Source organism: Vanellus vanellus (genome assembly GCF_965231255.1).
Source record: "Vanellus vanellus genome assembly, chromosome: 19".
Classification (NCBI taxonomy): domain Eukaryota; kingdom Metazoa; phylum Chordata; class Aves; order Charadriiformes; family Charadriidae; genus Vanellus; species Vanellus vanellus.
The window spans coordinates 9,545,077-9,569,390 of NC_138924.1; the positions used below are offsets into that span (position 1 = coordinate 9,545,077).

General features: G+C 41.7%; 1 protein-coding gene across 5 annotated transcripts in view; it reads left to right on the forward strand.

Moving 5' to 3' along the window:
- The window catches only part of VMP1 (vacuole membrane protein 1), a 69,386-nt gene that overhangs the window by 10,001 nt on the left and 35,071 nt on the right, over window positions 1-24,314 (forward strand). For 3 of the 5 annotated variants that reach the window (XM_082493277.1, XM_082493278.1, XM_082493279.1), the window contains 5 exons: window positions 1,255-1,387; window positions 3,768-3,858; window positions 6,036-6,146; window positions 18,980-19,147; window positions 23,905-24,036. In XM_082493277.1, coding sequence (XP_082349403.1) covers window positions 1,255-1,387; window positions 3,768-3,858; window positions 6,036-6,146; window positions 18,980-19,147; window positions 23,905-24,036 — 635 coding nt within the window. Of the gene's footprint in view, window positions 1-1,254; window positions 1,388-3,767; window positions 3,859-6,035; window positions 6,147-18,979; window positions 19,148-23,453; window positions 23,611-23,904; window positions 24,037-24,314 lie in introns of those variants that run through there. The other 2 variants (XM_082493280.1, XM_082493281.1) reach the window with 2 other exon arrangements.

Sequence of the window (24,314 nt, forward strand, 5' to 3'; positions counted from 1 at the left end):
TTTGCCAATGTAGGATTTCTGTTAGTTCATCTAAAGCAACTGATGCTTACAGTTAAAGAAGACAAAAGTGAATGGGCTACGTGACTAATGAGGTATGCAATTTCTATGTAAATATTAGCATCTGATAAGGCAGCATGTTTCAATTACTGGAATAAGACTGAAATAATACATCTTGAGTTACAGTATGCTGGGGATTGAGATTAGATTAATATTTTAAATGCAACAGCTTTTTACAAATTTAAAGTTTATGAATATTGCAGTGCTTTAAATTTATACAAAACAGAATACATGTGTTTTGACTTTGTGTAGTAGGTGATGTTTTAAATAGTTTGGTGTCTATTTGGATACAAGAATTATTTTTGTTTATTTTTTTCCATTGTTTTGTGTTACTATTTTTTCCTCTTATTTCAGAATCCGTTTTCTTTAAAAGTTTAAAAATTATTACGGCTCATTAGCTTGACAACCTTTGAACAAACCATTCTTATCCAAAAAATAGCTAGGGTTTTTATTAACCTTGACTGTTGTAAGTGCAAAATAACACGTTTATTGGAAGGACCTTTCTTCTATACTGGTATGGTAGTGTACAGTGACTGGATTTACACTAGTGTTGAGCTCTGCATTGTAACCAAATCACTGCAGTTAAATGCAAACAAGTGTATAGTGTCCGTCCAGCAAAGGTCCTTTTCATGGGAGCGCTTCCTGTCTGCTGGGCTCATTTTGGAGAAGCTGAACAGCATGGCAAGGAGGATCCTTACTGGGAGGATAAATGCTGTTATCCAGTTACACGGTGACTGGAGCGTATAAAGAGCACACGTAACTCAATCTGGTTTGACTGGAGAAGTCTGAGAATAGCTTTGGAAGAGAACCAAATCCAGAAGTTCAAAGTGAAATGTGGTCTCTCTACTGGGCGATGTAGTCACATTTGACCTAATGTATTGGCTGATTTGTAGCTAGTAGTGCAGTACCTTGCATAAAGGCTAATAGATATGCCAGACTTTTTGCACCCTGGGCCAATTAGATTCTTGGATGGTTGTCAGCTACATGGAAGAAAAAAGCCAACTTATTTCCTTTGCTGGAAATCACCTGATTTCTGATGCATTTGGAGCAAACGCTTTGTGATGGGTAGAAAAGATGACTTGGAGCTCATATTAACTTCCTAATAAAGAAAAAAAGAAAAGTCAATATATTTTTGGATGGGACAGAATCTGAACTGTCAGTCCATGCTTTTACATTTCTGTTGCTTTTCATTTGCAGATTCCTCTTTGAGTGAACGGAAGCGAAGGGACCGAGAAGAGAGGTTGAATATTGTTCTCTGGAGACAACCACTCGTTACCTTGCAGTATTTTTTCCTGGAAACTCTAATAAACTTGAAGGAATGGACCATAAAGTAAAGATCCTTTCTTTAACTTCTACTAAGCATTCTGGGGAAACCCATGCTCTGATTCAGTAGGTCATTCGGACATCTCGCTTTCCCCGATGATTCACAACTTTAAAATTCTTTCAGAAAGCATATTTACTTTTCTATTTAAAGTTGGCTACTGGAACGTACCACACTTCTAGCTGTGCACCCAGACCTTCTACCTAAATTACATAAGGGTAGATACAGTAAGGTGTTAATGGAAGTAAATTGCAAAGTCATTTTCTGAAGAGTTGAATATTCCAGTTTGAAGGAGTGGGTGCCTTAAGGCAAGAGATCTCGTACTTATGACTGCAGTGTTAAGTACTGATCTATTAATGTATGTGTTAGTATTGCTGAGTGATCTTCCAAGAGCTCAGCTAGGGCAGGGTTCAGGATTACGTGGAACTTGGACTGATGTTTATGATGCTGCAGAGGACTTTGCTTCTAAGCTACGTGGTCCCTTTCACAGCAGGAAACGATTTATTAAAGCACTTTCCCTAAGCGTTATTTACACACTGGATAAAATGGGCCTTTATTCCAGTTAAAATTTTGCAAGTAGCAGTCCTAACATCCACTGCTAATGCTGAAAAGCATAGCTGTTTCTTGACACACTAGGCTTGAGAGGGTTTGGAGTGCCAAAAAGCAAACATGAGTAAAACTGGCAACTGAAAAATCCAAGAGTAGCAGCCATCCCAGTGCTTGTGTTGGTAACTGGAATCTCTTGTGCTTGGGACTGAGTTTACAATCATTTTTGCAGTGAGAGGATAGGATCTAATATCACCCTGGGTGCTCCTAGCTGTTGGGCTGCTCCTCTGCAGAGTGAGCTGACATCGGTGATAACGGGCTGTGTTCGTTGGCCCTTGCGGGCAAGGTTCGAGGCGCTGACACACAAGACCCACTGAGAGAAACTTCGCTTTTCCGTTTCGATCTTCTGAAACGATTTGTATGAAAAATACCAGGTTTCTGTAGCATAGTCTTAATTCCCTTTTACACCCCACCCCCAAAAAAATCTAACTCCTAAACCTACTTATTTTACTATGTGCCTGCTTTCAACTATCATTGGGAATGGTTTCTTTGAGAACTCTTTTATCAGGTCTTACATTAGCCATTTCTGCAACCTCCAGGCATTTATTTAAACCACACAGAAATAACATTTGAGGTCTTACTTTAAGCTATTACCTGGCTTCCTAGACATCAAGCCCTGTTACGGAAAGCACTCGCATCCTCTGTTGTGCAGCACACTTATGTTGCCTAGCTCTAGCATGACAATATCTTTACAGAAAATAACACGATTATGAGCTCCTAAGTTGAGACCTCAGACTGACTCTTAGTGATCTCCTGTGTTCTACCTGAGTAAATTGTGATTTAAATGATGACAATCACTTGAAAATCTAATTGTCATACTAATTTAAGCAGCACAATTTTAAAATTAATGGAAAGTTAGCGTGGCTTTTTTTAGCTTGCTTAATATGAAACATTTGTGACTGTTTTCTTGTACCGCATCTCATTTCTATCTTTTTCTGTGTAAATAAATAAGTTACGTTCATAGTTTGCTATTTCATGTCAGTTTTTGAAGTGATGCTAGCACTTGCTTCTTTATATCATTAGGTGACGGTATAATAGTGTTTCCCAGAAAATAATAAATGTATTTGCTAATCTACTGTGTGTGGCCACATACACATCAAGCAGAATGCGTACATAAAACTAAACAGGCTCAAAAAAATAATTGGGTAACAAATTACATAGGAAAACACTTTTCTTCCCTTACTCTAGTAGCTTCCTAATCCTTCATAATTAGCTAAAATGTATTTATTAAACTTTGAGCTGTTACAAGATATATTAATTTCAGTAGATCGGGGGAACCAAAATAGTGTAAAGATTTGTTCCTCTTCCTGTCGCTGTGGTTCTACCCACCAGCACACAGTTGGGAATTAGCACGTCTGTATGCCACCCACAGCTCATCCCTTGCCCAGGGCCAGTGCCTGCTTTGCACTTGGCTTAACCATCCACGACGTTGTTGATGGCCCTGTGTTTGAGACTGTCTGGGCTGCAGAAGCTGAATATTTGTTTTCAGAATGTGTTTGTTTTCAGAAGGTTACTTTGTTTTTCTTTATTTAAAAAAAAAAAAAACCAAAAACGCATGGCTGAACTTTGATCTCACTTGACAGTGAAGCTGAGATTTTTCCATAAAGAATAAAGGCTCCCCAGATATTTTCTTGGGAGGTTTATCCTTTTATAATAGCAAACTTTCCAGCTGCCGTTGTCCCTGCTGACTACATCTATGCGAACCCAGTCTGTAGGGATAAATAAGTTACTTTGAAATGCATGCTAAATTATGAAAAAACCTAATTGCCCTTTGTCTTTTAAGATTGTGGCATCGGCGAAGTATCTTGGTGTCTTTTTTACTGATGCTTGCAGTGCTTACAGCTACGTATTACATTGAAGGAACACATCAACAGGTATGAGGTTTTAAAGTTACTTTCCTTAGTGACTAATGCTCCCTGTCCCTGTGCTAAAGTAGATGTACTGGGAATTGAATGGGGTCTTTGTGAAATTGTAACGTATCTTTTGAACTCCTACTCGCTAAGGATATTTGCTTCTCATGTCATGACTCCTTTCTGTTGTGTGTCGATGAGTCGTGTTTTAGAGATGCGGAACAATCAGCTGTATCGTTTGATCTGTTTTGTCACCATCTGTAGGTGTTCCTCTTCTCATCCGTTTCTGAATAAGCACACCTCCGATGCTGCAGCACCCCTTCACATCTGCTGTTAACAAGCTTTTAATAGTGGTGCGAGATCTTGAGATAGAATGTTAAGCTGAGTCATGGTAGAACTTTGTGGTTCCTGAGAAATGTTTTTTCTGCTTCTATGGAAGGGTCTCCTGAGCAGCCAGGATAGGCATATGTCTAGACACAAATGCTTTCCTGGTGCGGATCTGGTTCTGCGATGCTTCTCATATCCCTATCGTTTTCAGATGGTTGTTTAAACACTCTTTTGTGCTTTGGTGTATCTGAAGATTGGTGCTTTTGCATCACTTGAAGTGTAAGCTGTTGCTTAAGCATAAAGCGATGGTGTTGTCTACACCTTTCCCCTCCCCATTTCTTGTAGTTTCAGATTTTCCCGAGGGCAGACAGCTCTTTTAAACCCTGCAGAACATTTCCTTGTGCAACTGAATGATCTTACTGCTCTGACTCTGAAATCAGCAGGTTTCAGAGCACTTGCTGACATCCATACTGCTATGGTGTGTCTGGCTGCCTGAGGGACACGCAGGTCTGGAGTGGGAGGCCCGGCTTCCCAGGACGGGTCTTGAAATGCAGTGAAATGAGTTGCTTCCGCTCATTGCGTTCTTGCTCACGCAATCCCGTGCTTGAGACCTAAGCACTTACACACACAGCTGGTTGGTAGATGGTGAATCAGTGGCCTGTTCCTGCTGGACAAATACCTGCTTCATTAAAAACCGCCCTGGTTGGTGACCTTGTCAGCATGAAGGTCAGAGCTCGATGCACTCAACGTTTGCCACTAGATGGCTCTTGCAGGCTGGTGTTGAGGCACATGGTCCCTGAGCTGGCTGCTGGGCCTCCACCAGGCCCAGGCTTGGCAGGGCAGTGCTGCTCAAGAGGTTTCCTTGAGCCTGCTGGGAACAAACCTCTGCCTCTGGGACTGGCGAGGGGAGCGTGACCCGCAGGGTCCAGCCAGTGCTTGGAGCTCTCCGTTCTGGGGGGGTCTCAGTCATGTCTGCCAGCAGGTATCCATCCCCCTTCCTCCAGAGCTTCCCTAAAGTCGGGGTCCTGCTAATACCTCTACCTATCTCTGTGTACCATCAGCGTATACTTGAATACCAGTTTCTTCCAAAACCATACAAAGAATAGTGAAGTATATTTGTGGTTTTCACTTGGCATTTTCAGGACCTTTTTATACTCCGGCAGGTTGAAGCCCGGCTAAGACTGGTAAACTTCATCTTGGTGCTGTTGGTCCATGGGTGGTATAAAATGGCACCTCTTCTTGGGGCTGTGGCGCAGCCAAGTTGATGGCCTGGCTCCTGTGGCAGTGAGAGAGAGATACTGCTTCCCCTTTCTCCAGTGTACCCAACTGGACTTTATATGTCCAGAATTTCCTGTGACTTTCCCATATCCCCTCACTTATGTGTACAACACACAACCAACTTTTAATTTTTTCTTAAAAGTAATGAACTTGCTGGTCCAAGGTAAAACATTCCACAGAGTAACTGAGAGAGTGCAGCTAATTATATTCCTTTATTTAATCTGTTCAGGCAATTCCCTGAGTTCCCTGCTTGCTGCTCGGGCTGCAGCAGGCACTGTGTGGGGCTTGCTGCTCGCTCTCACACCTAGTATGTCTGTTCTGGTTTCAGCCCCCCACTGTTGAACCTGAATTTGTCATCTGTCTCCTTGGAAACTTGCTGATTTTAAAGCGTGTGGGCTTTGCTTTTGGAAGTGTGCTGTTTTCTGTACATGTCTGTGCTGTAATTGTAATAAATTGCAAATAGAAGTATCTGGGATTCTATTTCAGTTATTGTAATCCAGATGACTATTTGCGTTAGTTTGTAGCTTTAACTTTCTTCCCTAAGAGAGATCACTGTTCTTAATTTTTCTTTCTCTTTTGTGACTCTTCTTTTTCAGTATGTGCGGTATATGGAGAAAAAGTTCTTCTGGTGTGCCTACTGGGTAGGATTAGGCATTCTGTCCTCTGTTGGACTTGGAACAGGTCTCCACACCTTTCTGCTCTATTTGGTAAGGATATTTCCACACCGTGTTCTCTCTGAATCAAGTATTTTAATTGTTGCATATTTTTAAATCTGTGAATAAAGGGTATTCCATAAGTCCTAGACGGTAGGTACTTCCGAAAGAAAGGAAATACTCGGTGTATGCTTCAGTGCTCTAGGGAATGCCGTTCGTATTCTATACTGTGTAACCTTGTTTGGTAGTTTGTATGCTGTATGTTTGTTGAACTGTAGGTATTAGCTTGCTGTTAATCCTCACTTTGAAACAATGAGTCAAAATCTGCAACGCTCTGTCCCCTAATTTCCTAATTTAAATGAGGCATGTTCCAGTGCGTGCAGCTCAAATGTTTCCATTTAAACTTTTTCAGTATACTCTCTTAGTAGCTTAAAATGCTCATTTTTCTCAGTGAAACCACTGAAATAGGCAGCTATTTTAAAGGTCAGTCTGCATTAATTTTGCTTTGAAAATAATAGCAAGAAAAGCGTTTGTCTGCAAAGATAAAATAATATCTGTTGTTCTGAAAATTCGTATGATGTTGTTTATCTCAACTTAGCTAGGAAAGTTAGGGAAATGTTTGGGTGTGTTTTGCTTTTGGCGATTGGATTAGTTCCTTGTTTATGAAACCACTGTCCTGGATTTAAGAAAAGGATTCATGGCCACAAAATAATTAAAACCAGTTTATACAACAAATGTCATCTTGTATCTGGAACAATTACAGATGTTTACTTTCAGAACTGCTTTAATCATTAACAATAACACAGAAAACACTACAAGAAACAAGAAACTCGTGCTTTTCCACACAGCGGGGCAATGCCTGTTGGATCGAATGGCATCTGCATGGGCTGCGTTTGCAGTAGTCTTAGACTTACTCTGAGCGTAGCTTCTTTCCTAAAGACTTTAGAGGCAGAAAGTGCGGGAGAAAGGAAACTATTGCTAAACAGAAACAAGTTTGTGCATGCAGAGCCTTCTAGAGAAAAATCTTGCTGTCGGTCTAAATGTTTGGAAATGGAAATTCAGTAAAGCTGATGAACACAGTGACTAAACGTTTTTATGTAACACTGGGTAGTGCTTAGACAGCAGTGAATTGACAGCGTTACAGATCTTCATGACTTGCAGAGAAGGTGCTGTTAATGGCTTAGGGACAGAAAGACATGCGCTGGACAGAGGGATAATCAATCCGAATCATCAGCCATCTGCCTTGCTGGAGAGACAAAGCAGCACTGAGTGATGCGTGAGGTGGAATCAGGCTCCCAAACTCAGCTCAGTTTGGGTTCTCTGCCAGCCTACGGTGGGAGCGAAAATGCAGTGAGATGGGATCACCAGCTATTCAGCAGGAGAGAGGGAGGAGGGGAAAGGAAAGGAGTTCCAAATTTGCTGCAGAAATCAGTTGATCGTGATTTAAATCAGCAAATAGGAAACAGTTTAATGATAAATTTTCATCATCATCTGCATTTCTTATGTTTTCTTAGGCTATCACCCAGTAAGAGTCAACATTTCTTCTAACCAAAGATTTCATGTATTTAGACATCCTCTTTGAAGCAGTTTGGAGAGCTTATCATACAGTTCCTGTTCTTAATTTTTACGCAGGTTGTGTCAGAAACCTAGTAAATAAGAAATGTTATCCACCACTTCGAAACTGTATTTGAAAGTGGGTAGTGTTTCTTTGCTGTACGTTGATCCAACACAGGGTAGCAAGAGTGCTGTCATTTTATACCCTAGGCCACTCCAAGATGATTTTGTCACATAAAGTCTTCATAAGACAGCACTGCTTCTTTTTTCCTAAAAGAAGGCGGACTGAGTTGATCTCTCTTTTACTCTTTATTTAAAAATCCAGATGTTTAAATAGTTCTAAATTACTTTAATAGGAAATGATTAAATTTCCTAATATATCACTTAAGTTTTCCTGTGGGGTATACGAGCCTAGTGGATATATTTAGACCAGGACCTGAGCTGACGTTAAAGAAACGTATATACAAAATATAACTTCTCTATTAGTTTATCAATATAATTTATGGTGGCTGTACGGGAGGCGAACAGCCTTCCAAAGATTATAGGGAGATGCATTGCTTAGGAAAAGAAATTTAGCTTCATATTGTTAGCGGAGGTATTTATTTGGAATATAAGAGGCAAGGTTTCACAGAAAAGACAAAATAGATTGCTCGGAGTATTTAGAAGGTGGTTATAGAATAAAACTTAATAAAACGTTACCATCAACATCTAGTGTCTAACAATACAGGAGAAATACTCGTTTGCTTGAAGTGTGCGAGGCAGATAAACGTGTTTCTGTTCCATTGAGGGAATTCCATAAAGGCAGCGAGTGTAGGAAGAAAGAGAAGCAAGGATTCGTTTGCCTCTTCTCCTTTGCGAGATTTAGTGATTGGCATGGAGTGTAAATTCAGGTCAGTTGATGCTTTCTGGGCTTGTTTGAACCCTGAATGGCTCGTAACTTCGTGGAATACATGTGGCTTTGTAGCCACTAGATGGCAGTGGGGGTGTAAAAACACAAGTTTATTGCCCTCAACTGTGTGTTGCCATTTTAAGTACCTGAACTGTTAATATTCTTGTCGAGACAGCTATATCAGCAGTATCTGTACGCAACGTGCCATCAATGTCGTAATAGACTTCTTAATATCTTCTCACTTTGAGCCTACACTTTGGGTGAAAGGGAACCCGGAGTACCAACGTAAGGCTGCTGGCGTAACTTTTAGGGGTAAATGATTACAGAATAGTATTCTGGATTTAACCCATCTGGAAACAATGCAATTAGGAATTCCAGCTTTCAAAGGAGGAGATTTAAACTATTTTGCTTTGTTAGTTGTGAAACAGTTGCCTTTAAAAGTAGAAGTACGTGAGGTTAAGCGGGGAACTCGCTGCATTAACTTTTCCGTTACTATATGTCTACTTTTCGTGTTCCATATACTTTAATTACATTTCTTCACGATGGTAAAAGTTATTCTTTTGATTCAAAGAAATGAAAAGTTACAAAGCAGCAAATCCTCTTCTGCTTTAGTGCCTGGATTTGCTGGCAGTAAGAGAATAGACTCAGTAAGTGTTTTAAAATTGCTTTTAATTAATTGCTCATTTAAAATCTGTATGTACAGTGAGATTGTTGGGAATGCAATTACATGCTCAGAGAACAATGCTCTTGGGCCCACCCATGTGCTGCTGAGCTCCTGTTGATGCTTGCAGTATTGTCTCTGCCATTAAGGGCCGAGGGGTAGGAATTGATGGCATGTAGGCACCTGTTCCGACAGCGCGCCTGAACTTCTTCAGCTGTGACACAGGTGCATCTTTTTTAAATATAGCCCGCCATTTACTGCGTATAACTATTTTCATATCAAACCGTTCGGAAGCACAGCCTGTTAGCCAGAAAAAAATCATAGAAGTAGTTATGCAATAGCTGCAGTATATGAATGACTCTGGATGTTTGCTTTCCCTGGCGTGGTTTGCTGTTTTTCCAGTGTTGAAAACTGTCATTTGTCTGGATTCTTCAGAGCATCTCTCACCAGCTGCTTTTTGGAATGGCATGAATTCAAGCACCAGGAGAGATCCTGGGGTTAGCCGAGAAGAGACTACTTGGAAACAGTTTGCTTAAAGTAGATTTTACAGTCTAAAGCAGTCTCGGGGGGGGTGGGGGGTGGGGATGTTACTGCTCCTGGTTAATACTGGTTCATGTCTGATTTGGATTTTGTTGGTCACCAGAACATTCGTGCTGGGTACGTCTCGGTGTGGGAGAGAGAGGTCGATTTTGTTAGTGTGATAATAGGCCTTTTATTGCCGGTTCTGTGATTCAAGAACTTTCTATATGTTATAAAGGGGCGGAACATCGTCTGCTGTGTCTGTTCCTAGTTTAATGCTGCTTCCTTAGCTGTAGCCAGCACTAAATGTAGAATTTGACATGGCTTTTTGGGAAACAATCCTCATGCTGTAAATTGGCACTGAGCGAAGGGCTGGCACAGAGCAGATCTTCCAGGCAGAAATAGGGAAGCGCGCCACTCTTCCAAGAATCCTTTTTATTCTGACACTTTCAAAACAAGTCTGCTGGCTTATTTTCCCCGAGTCCATTAAAGGGTTTTCACAATTCTTTAAAAACAACACTTTAAAAATAGTAATCATGATGTGGTTCTGTAGGAAATAAAACTATTATGATTAACGACTCTAAATATTGTTTTTAGCAGCACACAGCTTTTTTTCTTAGTCCCGAGATGTTTTCTCTTCTATTGGTGGTGTATTAAAATATAAAGGGCATGAATCACCTCATTACCAAAAGAAGATGACTGAGGGTAACTCGTCAGGAATTTTGTGCATTTGTACGTCCTGGGGAGGTCTGTTTGCTGCCGGGAGATGAAATGAATGAGCCGCTGGTGGGCAGCGGGCTCCAGCGGAGCGGGGGACGCTAGATGGAGCGCTGGGTTGGGACCGCGCCGCCATCGCCGTCCTCACGCCACGCTCTGCCTCGTGATTTGGTTTCAGTTCAGCTCTGGCAAATGGATTGCAAAAGATGCGGCCGAGGCAAACAAAATCAGCTTAGAATTAAAGCCTTGCGCGAGAAGCGGATGATAAATGTCCCTTCTGTGTATCGTCTGTTATAATCTGCAATGGTGGGGGATGAATGGAAGCGAATTCCTCGCGGGTCAAAAGTGCAGAGCGAGCTTTGGCTGTTTGCATTTGTTTGTGTTTTTATTTCTTAAATATGGATCTGTGCTTGCTCGCTGATAGAGCCAAGTGGAACAACTGCTGCAGAGGTTTGCCGTGGTGGCCGGGCTGTGGACTAGCACAAACAGGAAACCTGAGCTACAATAGGGATGTGCTGTGAGCCGGGGTCACACAACAGTTCCACTTTTTTCAGAACAGTAATATGTGGGTTTGTCACTTAATTCTTACTGGGGTGTTCTGCAGCAGAGTGCAAGAGAGCGTGTCAGTCATTTCGGGCCATGAAAAAGAACAGAAAACTGCCTTTAGAGAGAAGTGAGTTGAAAAGACAGTGTCCTTATTGACAGTGCTGGCTTTAGAGAGCCAGTTTGAGTTTATCTGGGCTTGAGGGTTCAACGTCTCGCTTTTGTTCTGAATTGGTTCCAGGGTTTGGCTTTGGTGAGGGGTCACATTCTGGCATCCCGAAAGTGTGGTCGTTTGCAGCCGAAATGAGTCGCGTTTTGGCTCTATCCAAACTGGTTTACGTTAGAATCTGAAGATTTCAAATCCAGACACCTTGTGCAATAATGAGTCTGTTAGCGTAAAAAAAAAAAATGTTGGTGTAAATAATAATAAAAAAAAGAAAACAAACACAAAACCAAAAAAAAAAAAATGCCATGCAAATAAAAAAAAAATTCCTGCTGGGACTACCCATAACTTTTTAAAAATCAAACTTAATTCCTTTTATTTATCTGGTTCCAGGAGCTGAGCTTGTAAGGAGACTCATGATAAAATTACTGAAGTGCTTCTAAAAAGAGAAGCTCACAAAACAGGGCTTACTCCACTTTATGAAATAGACAAAATAATTTAGAAATCCACAGAACTTACTCTCACTTTCTTTTCTCCATTTATCCACTTGTGACTTTAATACAGGAATATTTTCATAGTGATTGTCAGCTTCAGGAGAAGTTTTGCTCTTTCCATGTGGATCATTCAAAAGTAGTGAGTAACCCAGCAAACTACGGGTCCTGTGTGAAAGGAAAAAGTGGGAAACAAAAGCTGGACTGCCTCAGCCAGGTGGGAGGGCGCAGCAGTGCTTCCCTCTCCAGCGCTGAATTATTTTTGTTAAGTGAGGTGTTCATTTTCAATCCATACTTCTCTTCAATTCACATGTCAACTTGCAAGCCTAAAACAAATGAAATAAAAACCGGTTCTGTCTAATATCTGTGCTCAGATTACTGCTATTAACTTAAGGTTGTTGAAAGCAAAATACATGGTGGGTGCAGAAGACAGAAATTAATTCTAAAGTAAGTTGAAGTGGATCCTGTTTGTGCAAGGGTTGTTTGTGACTATTACTCTCTCGTTTGTTTCCTTCATGCCTTTAAACCTACTTCCTCCAGCTGTCCTAAGCCTTTTACAATGAACTGAAACATCCTGGAATACTTGAATTGATGTAGAACTTAGAAAAAAAAAAAAAATCACTTTTGCTGACCATCTCTTGACGGGAACTCCTGCTTACAGCTCACATGGGCTCTGTTCTGCCTGAAACTGCAGCGTTGATGTTAATAATGCACTGACGAACTGGAAGGGTCCAATGGATTAAACTGGACGCTGCTGCCAGATTAGTTGTGTAACCTGGGTGTTTCTTAAATCTTCCAGGAGCTTGCTTGCATTTAAAAAATTTGAGATTAAATATGGTATTTTCAAGGAGAAAAATGTCTGTTTTGGAGTCTTAGTCCCTCTAATTGCCCCCATTGTTGTATGTGTCAGATACCAGCAGATACCCGCAGAGAATAATCTAAATCAGAGGCGCTGGTTTTATGCCGTGGAAGAACAATCCCTTCAAGTGCTGCAGCTCAGTCTGGGAGACTGTGAACTGAGCCCCAAGCGCCCAGACTGGTGCGTTAACATGAGCTGAAACTGATGGTAGTTTAAGTTCTGCTGGGTGCAAGCCTGGCAACTGCCGAGCGGACGCTGCCGGTCCCGCTGTCCCGCTCCAAGGGTGGTAGCCTCTGGCGAAGGGGCTGGTGGAACAGCTGGAAGCAATAACCTCCCATATTGCCCCACCGTGAATTGCCGGACCTCATGAGTCAGAGCCCGAAATGGTGTGACTGCGAGTTCCATATATGGCCTCCAGTGCTGCTGAAAGCGGCATACGTCAGAGTCTGGATGGTTTATCTAAAGCTGGAGCTGCGGCAATAAACAGCTAATGTGGAGCGCCTCCATCTGTGCAGGATTAGCTACCTTACTGCGACTTTTCAGAAGTCTGCAAAATATTGATGTCATATGAATATTTAAGCTATATCGAGTGTCTTGGCCAGCCGTAGCGATTTGAACTTGCACCAGGCTGAGGAGTTGGTACCCTTTTCTTCCTTTTGAAGGTTGATGGACTTTACCTTCTAGATGCTGATGCCTTGTTTTCATTATCTGCTCTCAACTTCCTCATCCTCTGTGTCTCATAATTCTGCTGGGAGGTCACGTTATGCTTTCTCCTCGTTTGCTCGCTTGGAGTTTCTGCCTTTTTTTTTTTTTTTCTGCACAGCCTGAACTTTGTACTTTTCATGTCACTGTTTTCTTGAACGGGCTGGAAATGATAACAGTGCGAGATGATCTCTAATTGGAGACGTTAAAGCCAATCATCACTACTAGTGTCAATTTGAATAGATGCTGTGATTTATTCTTCAGAAATAATAAGTGGGTGGCTAGGGAAGGGCAAGGAGAGAATGCTGACAGATTATTTTTGTCTTCTGTCAGCACCAGAGTATAAACTTGGATTCTTACAATTGTGCCTTTCCCTGACATGAGTCTGTTTGCTCCTATAGAAAGTAGCGTGGGCACAGTCTTACAAAACGTCTGCTTTTCATGTTACTCCTCAAAGTAGCAACGTGGCCCTGTTACGCATGCAGTGGTACCACGTGCCTGCTCCCTCGGTGGTTCTTGTTCAGTCATATTCAGAGCTTGTGGCTCATCGTTTGGAATTTCCATCAGCTCTGCGCTGTGGGGCAAGGCTCGACTGAAGTGGGAATAGAAACTTGCTAACAGACACATGACTGTAAAATTAATACATCGCTTGAAATGCCGCGACGGTCTGCTAAAACTAGCTCTGACCGCTCGATGGATGTTTGTGTCACTTGAGGATGCTGTAGGTACGGGATCCTTCTTCATTCTGAGCCCCGTTTTACAGCCAGCACTGCATACCAGACATTATAGAAAATCACGAGATGTTTTAATCTTGTAACACAGACAGACCGACCAGATTGACATATTTACTAGCCACCTCCAGATCAAGCTTTTCCCTCTTAATCACCAGACGGTTTCTTTGTGGGTAGTTGTCCGCTGCTCTTGAAGATAAAGAAGATGCTGTAACGTGGTGTTACTTTCTTGAGAGGTGTAATGACTTCGTAGATAAGTATGAGATGAGTTGCAGCCTGGGGCGATGCTTGCAGGATGTTTCCCATGAGAAGCAAGCTTTTGTTTTTCCAATTTGTCTTAATCAAATATAGCATGACATGTTTCCCCCCTGTGGAAGGGTTGAGTCTTGAACCCAGTATGAAAAGCAGCGTATCCATGGAGGAAAACAGATTTTTAGTGCATTAAGTTCAGCAATGAGTTCAGTGTAATGTTTTTCTTGCTGGCAGACATATCGCTTTTCTTTGTGAAACGTTTCTAAATTAGAGCCAGTCTAAAATTATATCTTCCCCCAAAATAAAAGGTTAAAATTAGATGTAGTTGTACTTGTGCTCGGATCGCTTCAGCGGGGTGGCTGTTCTGTGAAGGGGCGTGTGAGAAACCAACGCTTGACACGGAGTTCACAGTCGAGGTCCACAGAATGATTAATAATGTGAAAATACAATTCATTTTTAATTGGATATTCAGTCATCTTTCCTTATGGTAAAGACCTTTCTGTTGTAAGAATTATACATACCAGCATGTTTTTAAGGATTTTAACTTCTTGATTATTTTTTTTTAACATGTGCCTGCTGTCTCTTTCTACTTGCACTGATGAGTTCCCAAGCATAATTTATAGATAAAAAGATTATACTTTCTAGAAATTTCTTAATAAGGCATTTAAAGTAACTTATTTCTAAGGATTAGCAGTGTCTGTTCTAACTTGGGTGCCCTCAGTCCCTGAACTAAAACTTCTCTGAAGGCCTGCGAGTTCAAGAGTTCGAGGTTACCTTCTGTGAGACATTGGGGTTGTGCAGATAGGGATTTCCAAACTCCCCTAAATTACTATTGCTGAAAAATAGATTTATGTTGAGTTGATCTTGATGACCAGATCTTGTCTTGTTTGATTCGTAAACTGTACAGATATTTCTAACAAATCGCATTCCAGCCTAACCACAGGCTCCTTCTGGTCGTCAGTAGTGGCGAGCAAATGTTTCTCACCCGAGTCAGCGGAATGTTTCTCAATTTCTTCTCTGTTAGCCCTTGTTAGTGCCTCCTGCGATTTAAAATGAAAAAAAAAAAAAAAAAATCATTGGAAGAGGGTGAGGGAAAGACAGTTGGTGTTCAGGATCTTACATGCCTTGAATTTCAGCACTCTTCCTGGTTTGGCAAGCGGCGCGTCTCCTAAATCGCCCGGTTTAGTATTTGTTGTCTGGTATGACGGGGTTCGAAGCAGTTTTGCAAATGCCCTTTTCAAAGGTAGAGCTGCAGTTAGAGTCCAAGAGGGGATATCTTAGAAGTTTTCCTCAAGTGTCGAAATAAACTGAGCTATTGCAGAGAGGCAAAACACTCCGAGTATTTACTGCGGCCCCACACGGAGAAGGAGGAGGAGAGGGTGGAGGAGGTATTATTTGTGAAGAGGATTAAAAAATTGTATGAGAATTAATCCTTCTGGCACAGGGAGGAGTAAAGAGAAAACATCTGAGTGTATATTGACTGGGATTTTCCAAAGGTGGCACCTAAAGCTCATTTGAAGTCGGTTCCCTGTTCCATTCAGAGTTAAACCATCGCTATTGCTAAATATAAAGCAAAATGGCACCTCTCTTATGAAACATCCAGCGACCCTCCCGCTCTTCCCCCCCCTCCCCCCCCCCGCAACCATGGCCCTGTTTAGCCAACCATTGTTTTGAGGTGCTTGGTAACCAGGGCTTTGTGAAAGTATAATGCTCTATGTGAGCGTTCAGAGCTGAGCTAGAACAAAAGCAGATGTCAGAGATGTTGCCTGCCGCCTGCCGAGCTGGGAGCCGTCGGCCCTTCGACTAGCAGGACAGCTGGGCTCCGCCGCCCGAGGAGGACACGGGATTGTTCTGCTTTCCTTTGGCTCGCTCCGAGTTCCAGTACTCCACACTTCATCACTCTCAATGAACCGTTTATGCTTTATTTCTTATTCCAGTTAAAATGTGGCTTCTGTGGGTTCCATAACTCCAACTTTTTTCCATTATAGAATTGTTTACATTACAGTGGAAGAATTATGTTCAATTGGCGTCGTCTTCAGGTGGCTCGTTGGCCGTTTACAGCTGCTTTGTGAAATGCCTTTTTTTTTCCATTGGCTACTTCTTGTAAATTTTTTCCTTTTGCAGACATTTGTTGGGGCTGGGAGAGCTGTCTTAACAGGAGGCAATGTTCTGAGACCGTTAAGCCATTTCAAGGATGGCAACTCTGTTGAGAGAAGCCGCTCGTGGCAAGAAGCTCCTGCAGCAGCCCCCCGTTAGGCATTTTGTCGCTGCGTGCTCTCCTGAGACTGTACGCTCTTCTTTACGCACCTCCTGCGCGGTTTGGGCAGAAACGCTGGTAATGCCATCAGTGAGACCTTGCAAGGGGCTGGGGGCCTCACTATAGCAGCGATTAAATTTGCCTCTTTCTATTATAAAACTGAAACTAACAGTCTCCCGTCACAGCTGGTTGTAGTTATGCTGTAGTGTGGCATGTCTTCCCAGTTTTGTGGAACCGAAAACCATACTTCTTGATTCACCCCCCCCCCCCCCGTATCTCACTGCCTTGGCAACGGCCTTACCCCTACTCTCAAGGGAACGTAGGAAATGGTCATTTACAACTCAAGTACGTGGGGATTTCCTCCATGCAAATTTGCTCTTCAAGACAGCTTTATTGCAAATTTCTGCAGGTGAAAGCCATTAATTTAAGGAAGATGGCTTGAGACCTTTTTTGTCCCCGGGTGGCTGTCAGACCGGGGAGGGGCGAGCGGAGGACGGGATTAAATTCCCCGTTTCAGAGCACGGTGGGGAAGGAGGTTCCCAGGTTTGCCATAAATGTAGTTTACAATTTTAGGAAAGTTTCAACTCTCTCTTTGCCTCTGCCCTCGATAAGTAAACCAGAGATACGTTGTTTGTTTAGATACGAAGCTGCTGGGGACAGGGATGACCTCGCTACAAGTACCAAAAAGGAGTTTGTTGCCACTGGGGCCTATAGGAACGTCAGTAGTGTACATGATTAGTCATTGGTTCATTCATCCATTCTTTGTTCTCCCTTCCATATCAAAATCACTCTTGTGGATCAATTTCTGGATCTTTTTCTGTTTTACTTCAACGAACCTTTTTTTGAGAGAGAGAGACTGTGCCCCACTTGCCGTCTCAGCAGGCTGCATCTGTCTATTCATATAATCCAAAGGATGCCAAAGCACTTTGAATTACTCTCCTGTAAAGTAACGAGGAATAAATAAAAGAATTTGCTTGGTATCAGAGCAGCTTGTCTTTTACCAGTTGCATGCCAGAAGAATGGCTTTATTTTGAATTGTTTACACATGACAGCAGGAGTCACGGCTGTCATACAGAAAAGTATAACTGGTATTTTTTTTCACCATTCTTATTTCACTGCCATTAAAAAAGTACAGTATCCATGTAATTGCATAAGTCTGGTGCTCTGGTCTCTTCAGTGGGACCTGAAATTATGACACGAATGAACCCAACTGAAATCTTCCCCGCGAGTCCAGAAAAAGCACTGGAGCTTCACCTTTCGTGGGAGACCCACTGCGGCGTTTCAGCCTTCAACGTGCAAATGGAGCCTGCGGGGTCCTGAGGATCTCTCTCTGCTCCTCTATTTCAAAGTGAGCTGTGGAAGCCTTGTGCAGGGGAATGGCAGTGCTGAGGTCTATCACACTTTCCCTCATTATTCTGTAATAAATTTAGCTTTGATTTGGGGGGGGGTGGGGGTGTATCAGGCACCCTTGTTGGTCTAGTAAAACATGACTCATTTAAAGGAAAACACGTAGAAGAAAATAGTTGACGTTTCCGAACGTGATGTCAAAACCCCATCAAATAATTAATAGCAGAAGTTAAGGTTTGTGTAATTTGTTCTGCACGTAATGAAAACTTAAAAATTTATTTAAATCTGCGACTCTATGAAAAGACCATAGTTGAACTCAGTACTTTTTTTTTTTTCTTCTTCTTCTTCTTCCTGGGGCAATGTTTCCCTGACGCCTTGCTAAGTGATTATTTCTTTTTTTAGCTACAACATCTAGTGTTCAAACCATAGACTATTTGAATTGCTTCTGAATTCTTTTGTATTAAAATAATGGCAATTCTTTCAGTTTTTTTAAGTAGGTAGCAGTTCAACTCTTAAATAGATTTTTATGCTAGTTTTATTTGGAGGTCTGTCCAAAAAGTTCTTTTAATGTAAGATGGAGACTAGAAGTAATTCAGTTATATGTCATTTAAATAATGTTTAAGTGTTGCATTGTATTTCAAACTATTTTTAGCAAACAGCAGTAATGTCACTTTCTTGTATACATAGAAAAACTGACACAAATTAAGCAACTGGTTTTTGGAGAAAGGTCCAAAAGTTAAGAAGGTCTGCTGTAAGATGTCATAAAGTTCCAGTCATTAAAAAAAACCCTTAACATAGAATTTAAATGCCTCCATCCTCTTAAAGCAACAGCAGGGAAAGCACCTGCTCTAATAAAGCTGTTGGCCATAAATACCTTAAGGGGAACATTTTAAAGTTTTGAAAACTGTCCTGTTTTTTAAGAAGCAAGGATTCTTAGTTCTCCTTGGCAACCTCATACTATTGTACCACGGCGAAAGCTGAAAGGCTCCTTAATTAATAGCTCAACATTGGACTTCAGATGATCTTAAAAAAAAAAACAACAACCACCCAACATTTTACATATATAACATTATTAATGGCCAAAGTGAGAAACAATAAGTTTTAGCTTAAGCTCTTTGCATCAGGGATGAATGTGGGGTTTTAATTTTAACTTTTATTATAACTAACATAAAATGCTTTTGCAATTACTTGTGTTTTTTCAGGGTCCACATATAGCATCCGTTACTCTTGCTGCATATGAATGTAACTCAGTTAATTTTCCTGAGCCTCCTTATCCGGATCAAATTATCTGCCCTGATGAGGAGGCGACTGAAGGATCCATCTCTTTGTGGGCTATCATCTCAAAAGTCAGGCTGGAGGCCTGCATGTGGGTAAGGTTTGGTTTATAGAACTTAAGTAATTTTAATTTATGCACTTAATTTCTGTGTCTAGCAATACACAAAAATTCCCGAATTAGCAAATTAACGATGGCTTACACTGCCAACGGTAGCACGTATGTCTGCAGTGTGAATAGGCGCTTTCCTAATCAACCTTCTAGCCTGGGATAATTTTAATATCCTTTAAAAGAGAAGTAATAGGATATTACTGGGCTATTTTTTATCAACTGGAGTGTTCACTACTTTTCTAAATGCTAAGAGAAAACGCGCATGTACTTCAAAGCTGTTGATGTAAAAGGTAAGTCCCAGAAAGGGTATCTGCATCCCAAATGATCTTGCAGCTGTCAGGTCTTACCCTGCCCGCAGTCAAGCAATAAATAATTTCAAAACTTTTGAGCCTGTAACCTGAGTGAGGTCGCAGTTAGTCACGTGAGGGGCTCAGGCCCTCCTAGCAGAGCTGGGATGTCTGGGTTGCGTCGGTTATCAATAGATTGGACTAAATAAGGAAGTGTTGTGGTGCACGCTTTTGTGTGTATTTCATTTCTGTTACTCTGCCTGTTTCTATCATGGCAAACTTTTCACTTAAAACAGGAAAAGCAGGTTAGCTTTTAAGTGAGCCAGAGTCTTGGGAAACTGCTGTCATTGGAACTTCCTTTCCATTTTACTTCCCCCCCACCCCCCGCAGCTTTTTATAGAAGTTTGATTTTTTGGAGGATTTTGGTCAGCTAAGATGGTTTTTTTCATTATGTGTAGATTAGTTTGAATTGCAGTTTACACAGATGCGTCTGCTGTGAACTGCGTGCCAAATTAACATTATTGTACTACTGACTTCCTGTTCCAGCTGACGATTTAATTATTAAATTCTTGGTTGTCCAATTCAAACGTAAAGAGGGGAAATTCTGAAAATACATGGTATCCGTTGTCTGCCCTTGTATTTCTTCTAGTGATATGAAAAGGTATATTAAGGCAACTTTGGTCACTACAACTTTTAAAATTATCAGCAGCTGTGTTACTTAGAAAAGTTCCAGTTAGTTTGTATGTGTTACAGACTTAACGTGATGTGCAGCAGCACCAAAGTCAAAACACTAACAGAAAAAGCGGACTTAAAGCCCTCTCCAGAAGCAAAGTACATCTTAAATTTCGCTCTTTCCAATGAGAGGACAGAATTGCCTGAATACTTGATAAATAGCTAAACACACAAGCGCTTATATAAGACCATAAATATAAGATTTCTTTTTATTTTCTTCCTCATCCCCCTCTGCTTAAGTTTGTTTAATGGAGACTAGAGTAATAAAAATGGCATTTGCAATTAACGTTTCTAGGGTTGCAAAATAAAAATGTAGCTCAGGGTAAACATCCATTGCTTAATCTGCAGCGTGTAAAATAACGGGACTATGACGAGAATTAAATAGTTTAGGAACGAGTGATAGAGTTGCGAGCATTGAAAGCTTGTTACCCTTCTGAGTGGCCACCAGGGAGAACAAACGGTACCTTCAGTCTCTCATTTGAGCTGCGTTTCTTGGTTCAGGCTGGGGGAAGGACAAGGGAATAGGACCGAGCCGGAATGTTTGTATCCCGCGCTTCCCCCCCCCCTTTCTTTCTTCTCACCTTAAAATCCACTGTCAGCTACCTTTTCACTGAACTCTGTCTCCACTAGATTTTCCCTTGGGAGCATTCTGTCTACCAGTGGTGTCTAGTCCAATGTTATGCTTTCTTGGAATGTTTCATGAGTACATAAACATCGCTTGCTAATTTCCTGTAAGCCAAATCAAATTGGCAATTGCTGCTGCTTCTTCCAGTATGTTTCTTTTGTCCTACTTCCAGTTCATTTTTTTTATGGAAGCTGTTGAAGAAACTTATTTTTGAATCTGTCGCTCTTAAACCAAATGTCTACTGAAGAAGAAAGTGACGGTGACTTCCAGAAAAAGTGAAAAGGCTGATTTTTGCTAATCAAAATCTTAGTAAAAAAAAATAAAAATGGATTTAATCAAGCTTCTGCTTCTAAACTGAAATCAGGAATATTAAGTTTAATTCCCAATCTGGGTATGATTGAAGGAGCTCACAAAATTTCTGTGTTTGTTTTTTTCTTTTAATGGAACCTGTAACTTCTAGTTAGAAGTTATGATAAATACTGGATAAATGCAAAAGAAAAGGAGTTACTGGATGTATACAGATACGCTTGTAACGCAGCACACGGAGCCCTGTGAGGAATAGGTACAGCACCACCAACAGCCTGCTTCCTTTAAACTTGTAAAGTGAAATTATGTTGAAAGGCTCCAAAGTGAAATCTGGCCAATCTCCTTGATTATTTGGAGGGAGACGGGAGGGTGGTAGCAATATAAGTTTTCACGTGAAATGTTGAAAGCAGGTCGGTCCCACTGGGGACTTTGCAGACCTCTGACTATAAAGCTGCCCAGACTAAGTATCCTGCAAGGTTTGAACGCGGCAATTTATCTGCACGAGGGATTTGGTTCGGATCACAAAAACATCAGCGGCTGTTTCAGCCAACTTAAACCAGGTACAGTTTTTTCCAGAGATTAAAATCATTACTAGTCCCCTGCATGTCAGTGATAGCCGTTCTTTCTGATAATGAGTGTTACGAGGATTAAATATCACTGTATCTAAGGAATTATTAGGTGAAATGAAAATGATGCTTTTTTCAATCACTATAAAAGTTGGCTCCACCAGTCCTGGCCTGCAGAAGGACTCTCAAAAACGATCTGCTAGGTGTATGCCAGTTTTCACAGCCTTCCATCCCACAGGGACAAGGAATTCAATAGTGCCCTACATTTTGAATGTGTTGCAGCTTTTTTTTTTTTTTTTTTTTTTTACAAGAAATAAGGGGAAAGAATAAAAATGTTTAATTGCTGAGGATTAGCAGAACAGGCAGCCTGTGTCCTGACCAGGGTAAAATCTGTTTAAAAGACTCTTTCTAGTGAAGTAATTTCCCAGTTTCCTTTTCTGAATGTATTTGTGTAAAAGAATTTTGATTAGCATTTGCCTTTCCAATTTGTTGTTAGTCCAAGGAATCTCCATGTAAAACCACATTCAAAGTTAAATGGTAAAAATGGAGAGTTAATGTTACAAAAAGCAGTTAAATAGTTACTGGTTCGGATCCCTTAATTGCGTCTTTTTTTTTTTTTTTTTAATGCACTTAAGGAACCTATCTCCAGCAAACATGAAATCATATGATTTTTGTTGCACTTCTGAAATGTTTTGTAATAACGAGCATGTGACTTAGCCAATTTAAAGAAAGTTCACGTCCAGTACACGCATGCGAACCTCTTCCTCAGCTAACAAAATGAAGCCAAAGCAAATTGGCAGAGCCTGGAGAAGCAATGTGACTTTTGTTCTTGCATCACCCTGAGAACATAACCTCAAGTTAATTTTTCTGAAACGATGTTGCTACTGTTTTCGGGCTTATCTTCCCTTGTGCCAGAAATAGGCGGTTTAATGAAGTTCAGCTTGTTGCGCTCGTTTAAATTTTTCTTCTGTGGAAAAACAAGGGCATAAACATGTGAGGCCGTGCACTTTATATGCTTAAACCGAGAATTTAACAGTTTGGGTAACTGCAGAGAGTGGCGGTATTTAAAACCACAACCTGTTGATTTGGAATATCCACAGCAGCTGGAATTCTCCCTTGCTTGCAGCTGCATATAGAGCAGGAACAAAGGAAATTGAAAAGCTTTCACATTGCTTCAAAGGACTAGAAAAGCATTTGTTACTCACTACTGACCCTAAGAGAGAAAAGCCATCTGCGCGTAGCTAAGTTGTAGCACTTTTCCAGTGTGGTGCCCAACTATTGTGCTATTACCTGTCCTATATTTAAACCATTCTGAGTTTAGTCCGAGTTCCTGTTTCGTTAGCCTCTGTTGTTCCCTGGGTTCAAGCCTAGCTGTCTCTCTTTTCTTTTATTTTTTCCCTCGGTTAAGCTACAGTTGCATTTACCCACAAGATTGGAATGAGTCATTTGATGTCCTGAGAAAACAAATACAATTTTGCTGTGGTGAGAGGGGAACCGTGCTTTCATCTCGAGTTCTCCTGGCTTTTTTTCATTCCATTTTAAGGAGAGAGAAAACTCGAGATCAGGCTTTGCTTAACCTTATTTTCCTTGCTCGTAGCTGTAGTAAAACTGGAGCCTGTTTCCTAATAAACACTTGCACGAAGTCTCATGACTGACCCGGTAAACTACATGACGGCACCGGGGAGGAGTTCCCGGATTATTTTGAGGGCCGCTCAGGAGCGAGGGCTGTCACATGCCGGCAAACGCATCTGGCATCGTGCGGTGGGGTGAGACGGCAGCTCCGTGCTGAGTCAGGGACGGTGTCAGAGCGCAGGGTCCCCGGCCCCGCCGGCTCTCCGAGGGACAACCTACAGCCTCCCCGCCGCACCGGGCGCAGCTGGCCACCGCCGCAGAGCTCTGCCGGAGCCGGGCAATGTGCCCCAGAGATGCACAGGTCACGTCGTTTTGACCTTGCGGACCGCAGCTCAGGAGCCACTGACTTGCAACGTGCTAGTCGGCCCTGAGAGAAGCTGAATTTTGCTAAACGAGGCAAGGGGGAAAGCGGGGTTTCAGGAGAACAGCAGTGCGTTATAGCGGGAGAAATTTGACCTGGTGGATAAAAGCAAACTTCTCACAGCGGCAGGTCTCATCGCTTCTAGTCATTCGAAACGTCCACGGGACTGTGCGTATCACGTGTTTCCTATTTAAGAATAAACACGAAAATAAATCGGAATTATTCTTTTCCCAGGGTGCTGGCACAGCCATTGGAGAGCTGCCTCCATATTTCATGGCGAGGGCGGCCCGACTCTCTGGTGCTGAACCTGATGATGAAGAGTACCAGGAATTTGAGGAGATGCTGGAACATGCAGAGACTGCACAAGTAAGAACAGTGTAAAACAACAGAATTAATAAAACGCAGAGCAACTAGATGGAGTAAATAACCATTCCGATGAAGTAGGAATGGGCCAAAAATCAGTTGGTGTGTGTTCACAAGGGACTTCCCAGGGATGGGAAAAGATCCTCCACTGGGTAGAGATACCTCTGGTGATGGGAGGACAAGAATGCAGCTCGTTGAAGCACATACAATACTGCGGCCCGAGTATTTGCTACAAATACTGCATTTATTTAAGCTTCCAAGAAAAGCACAGTAAAAGTAGG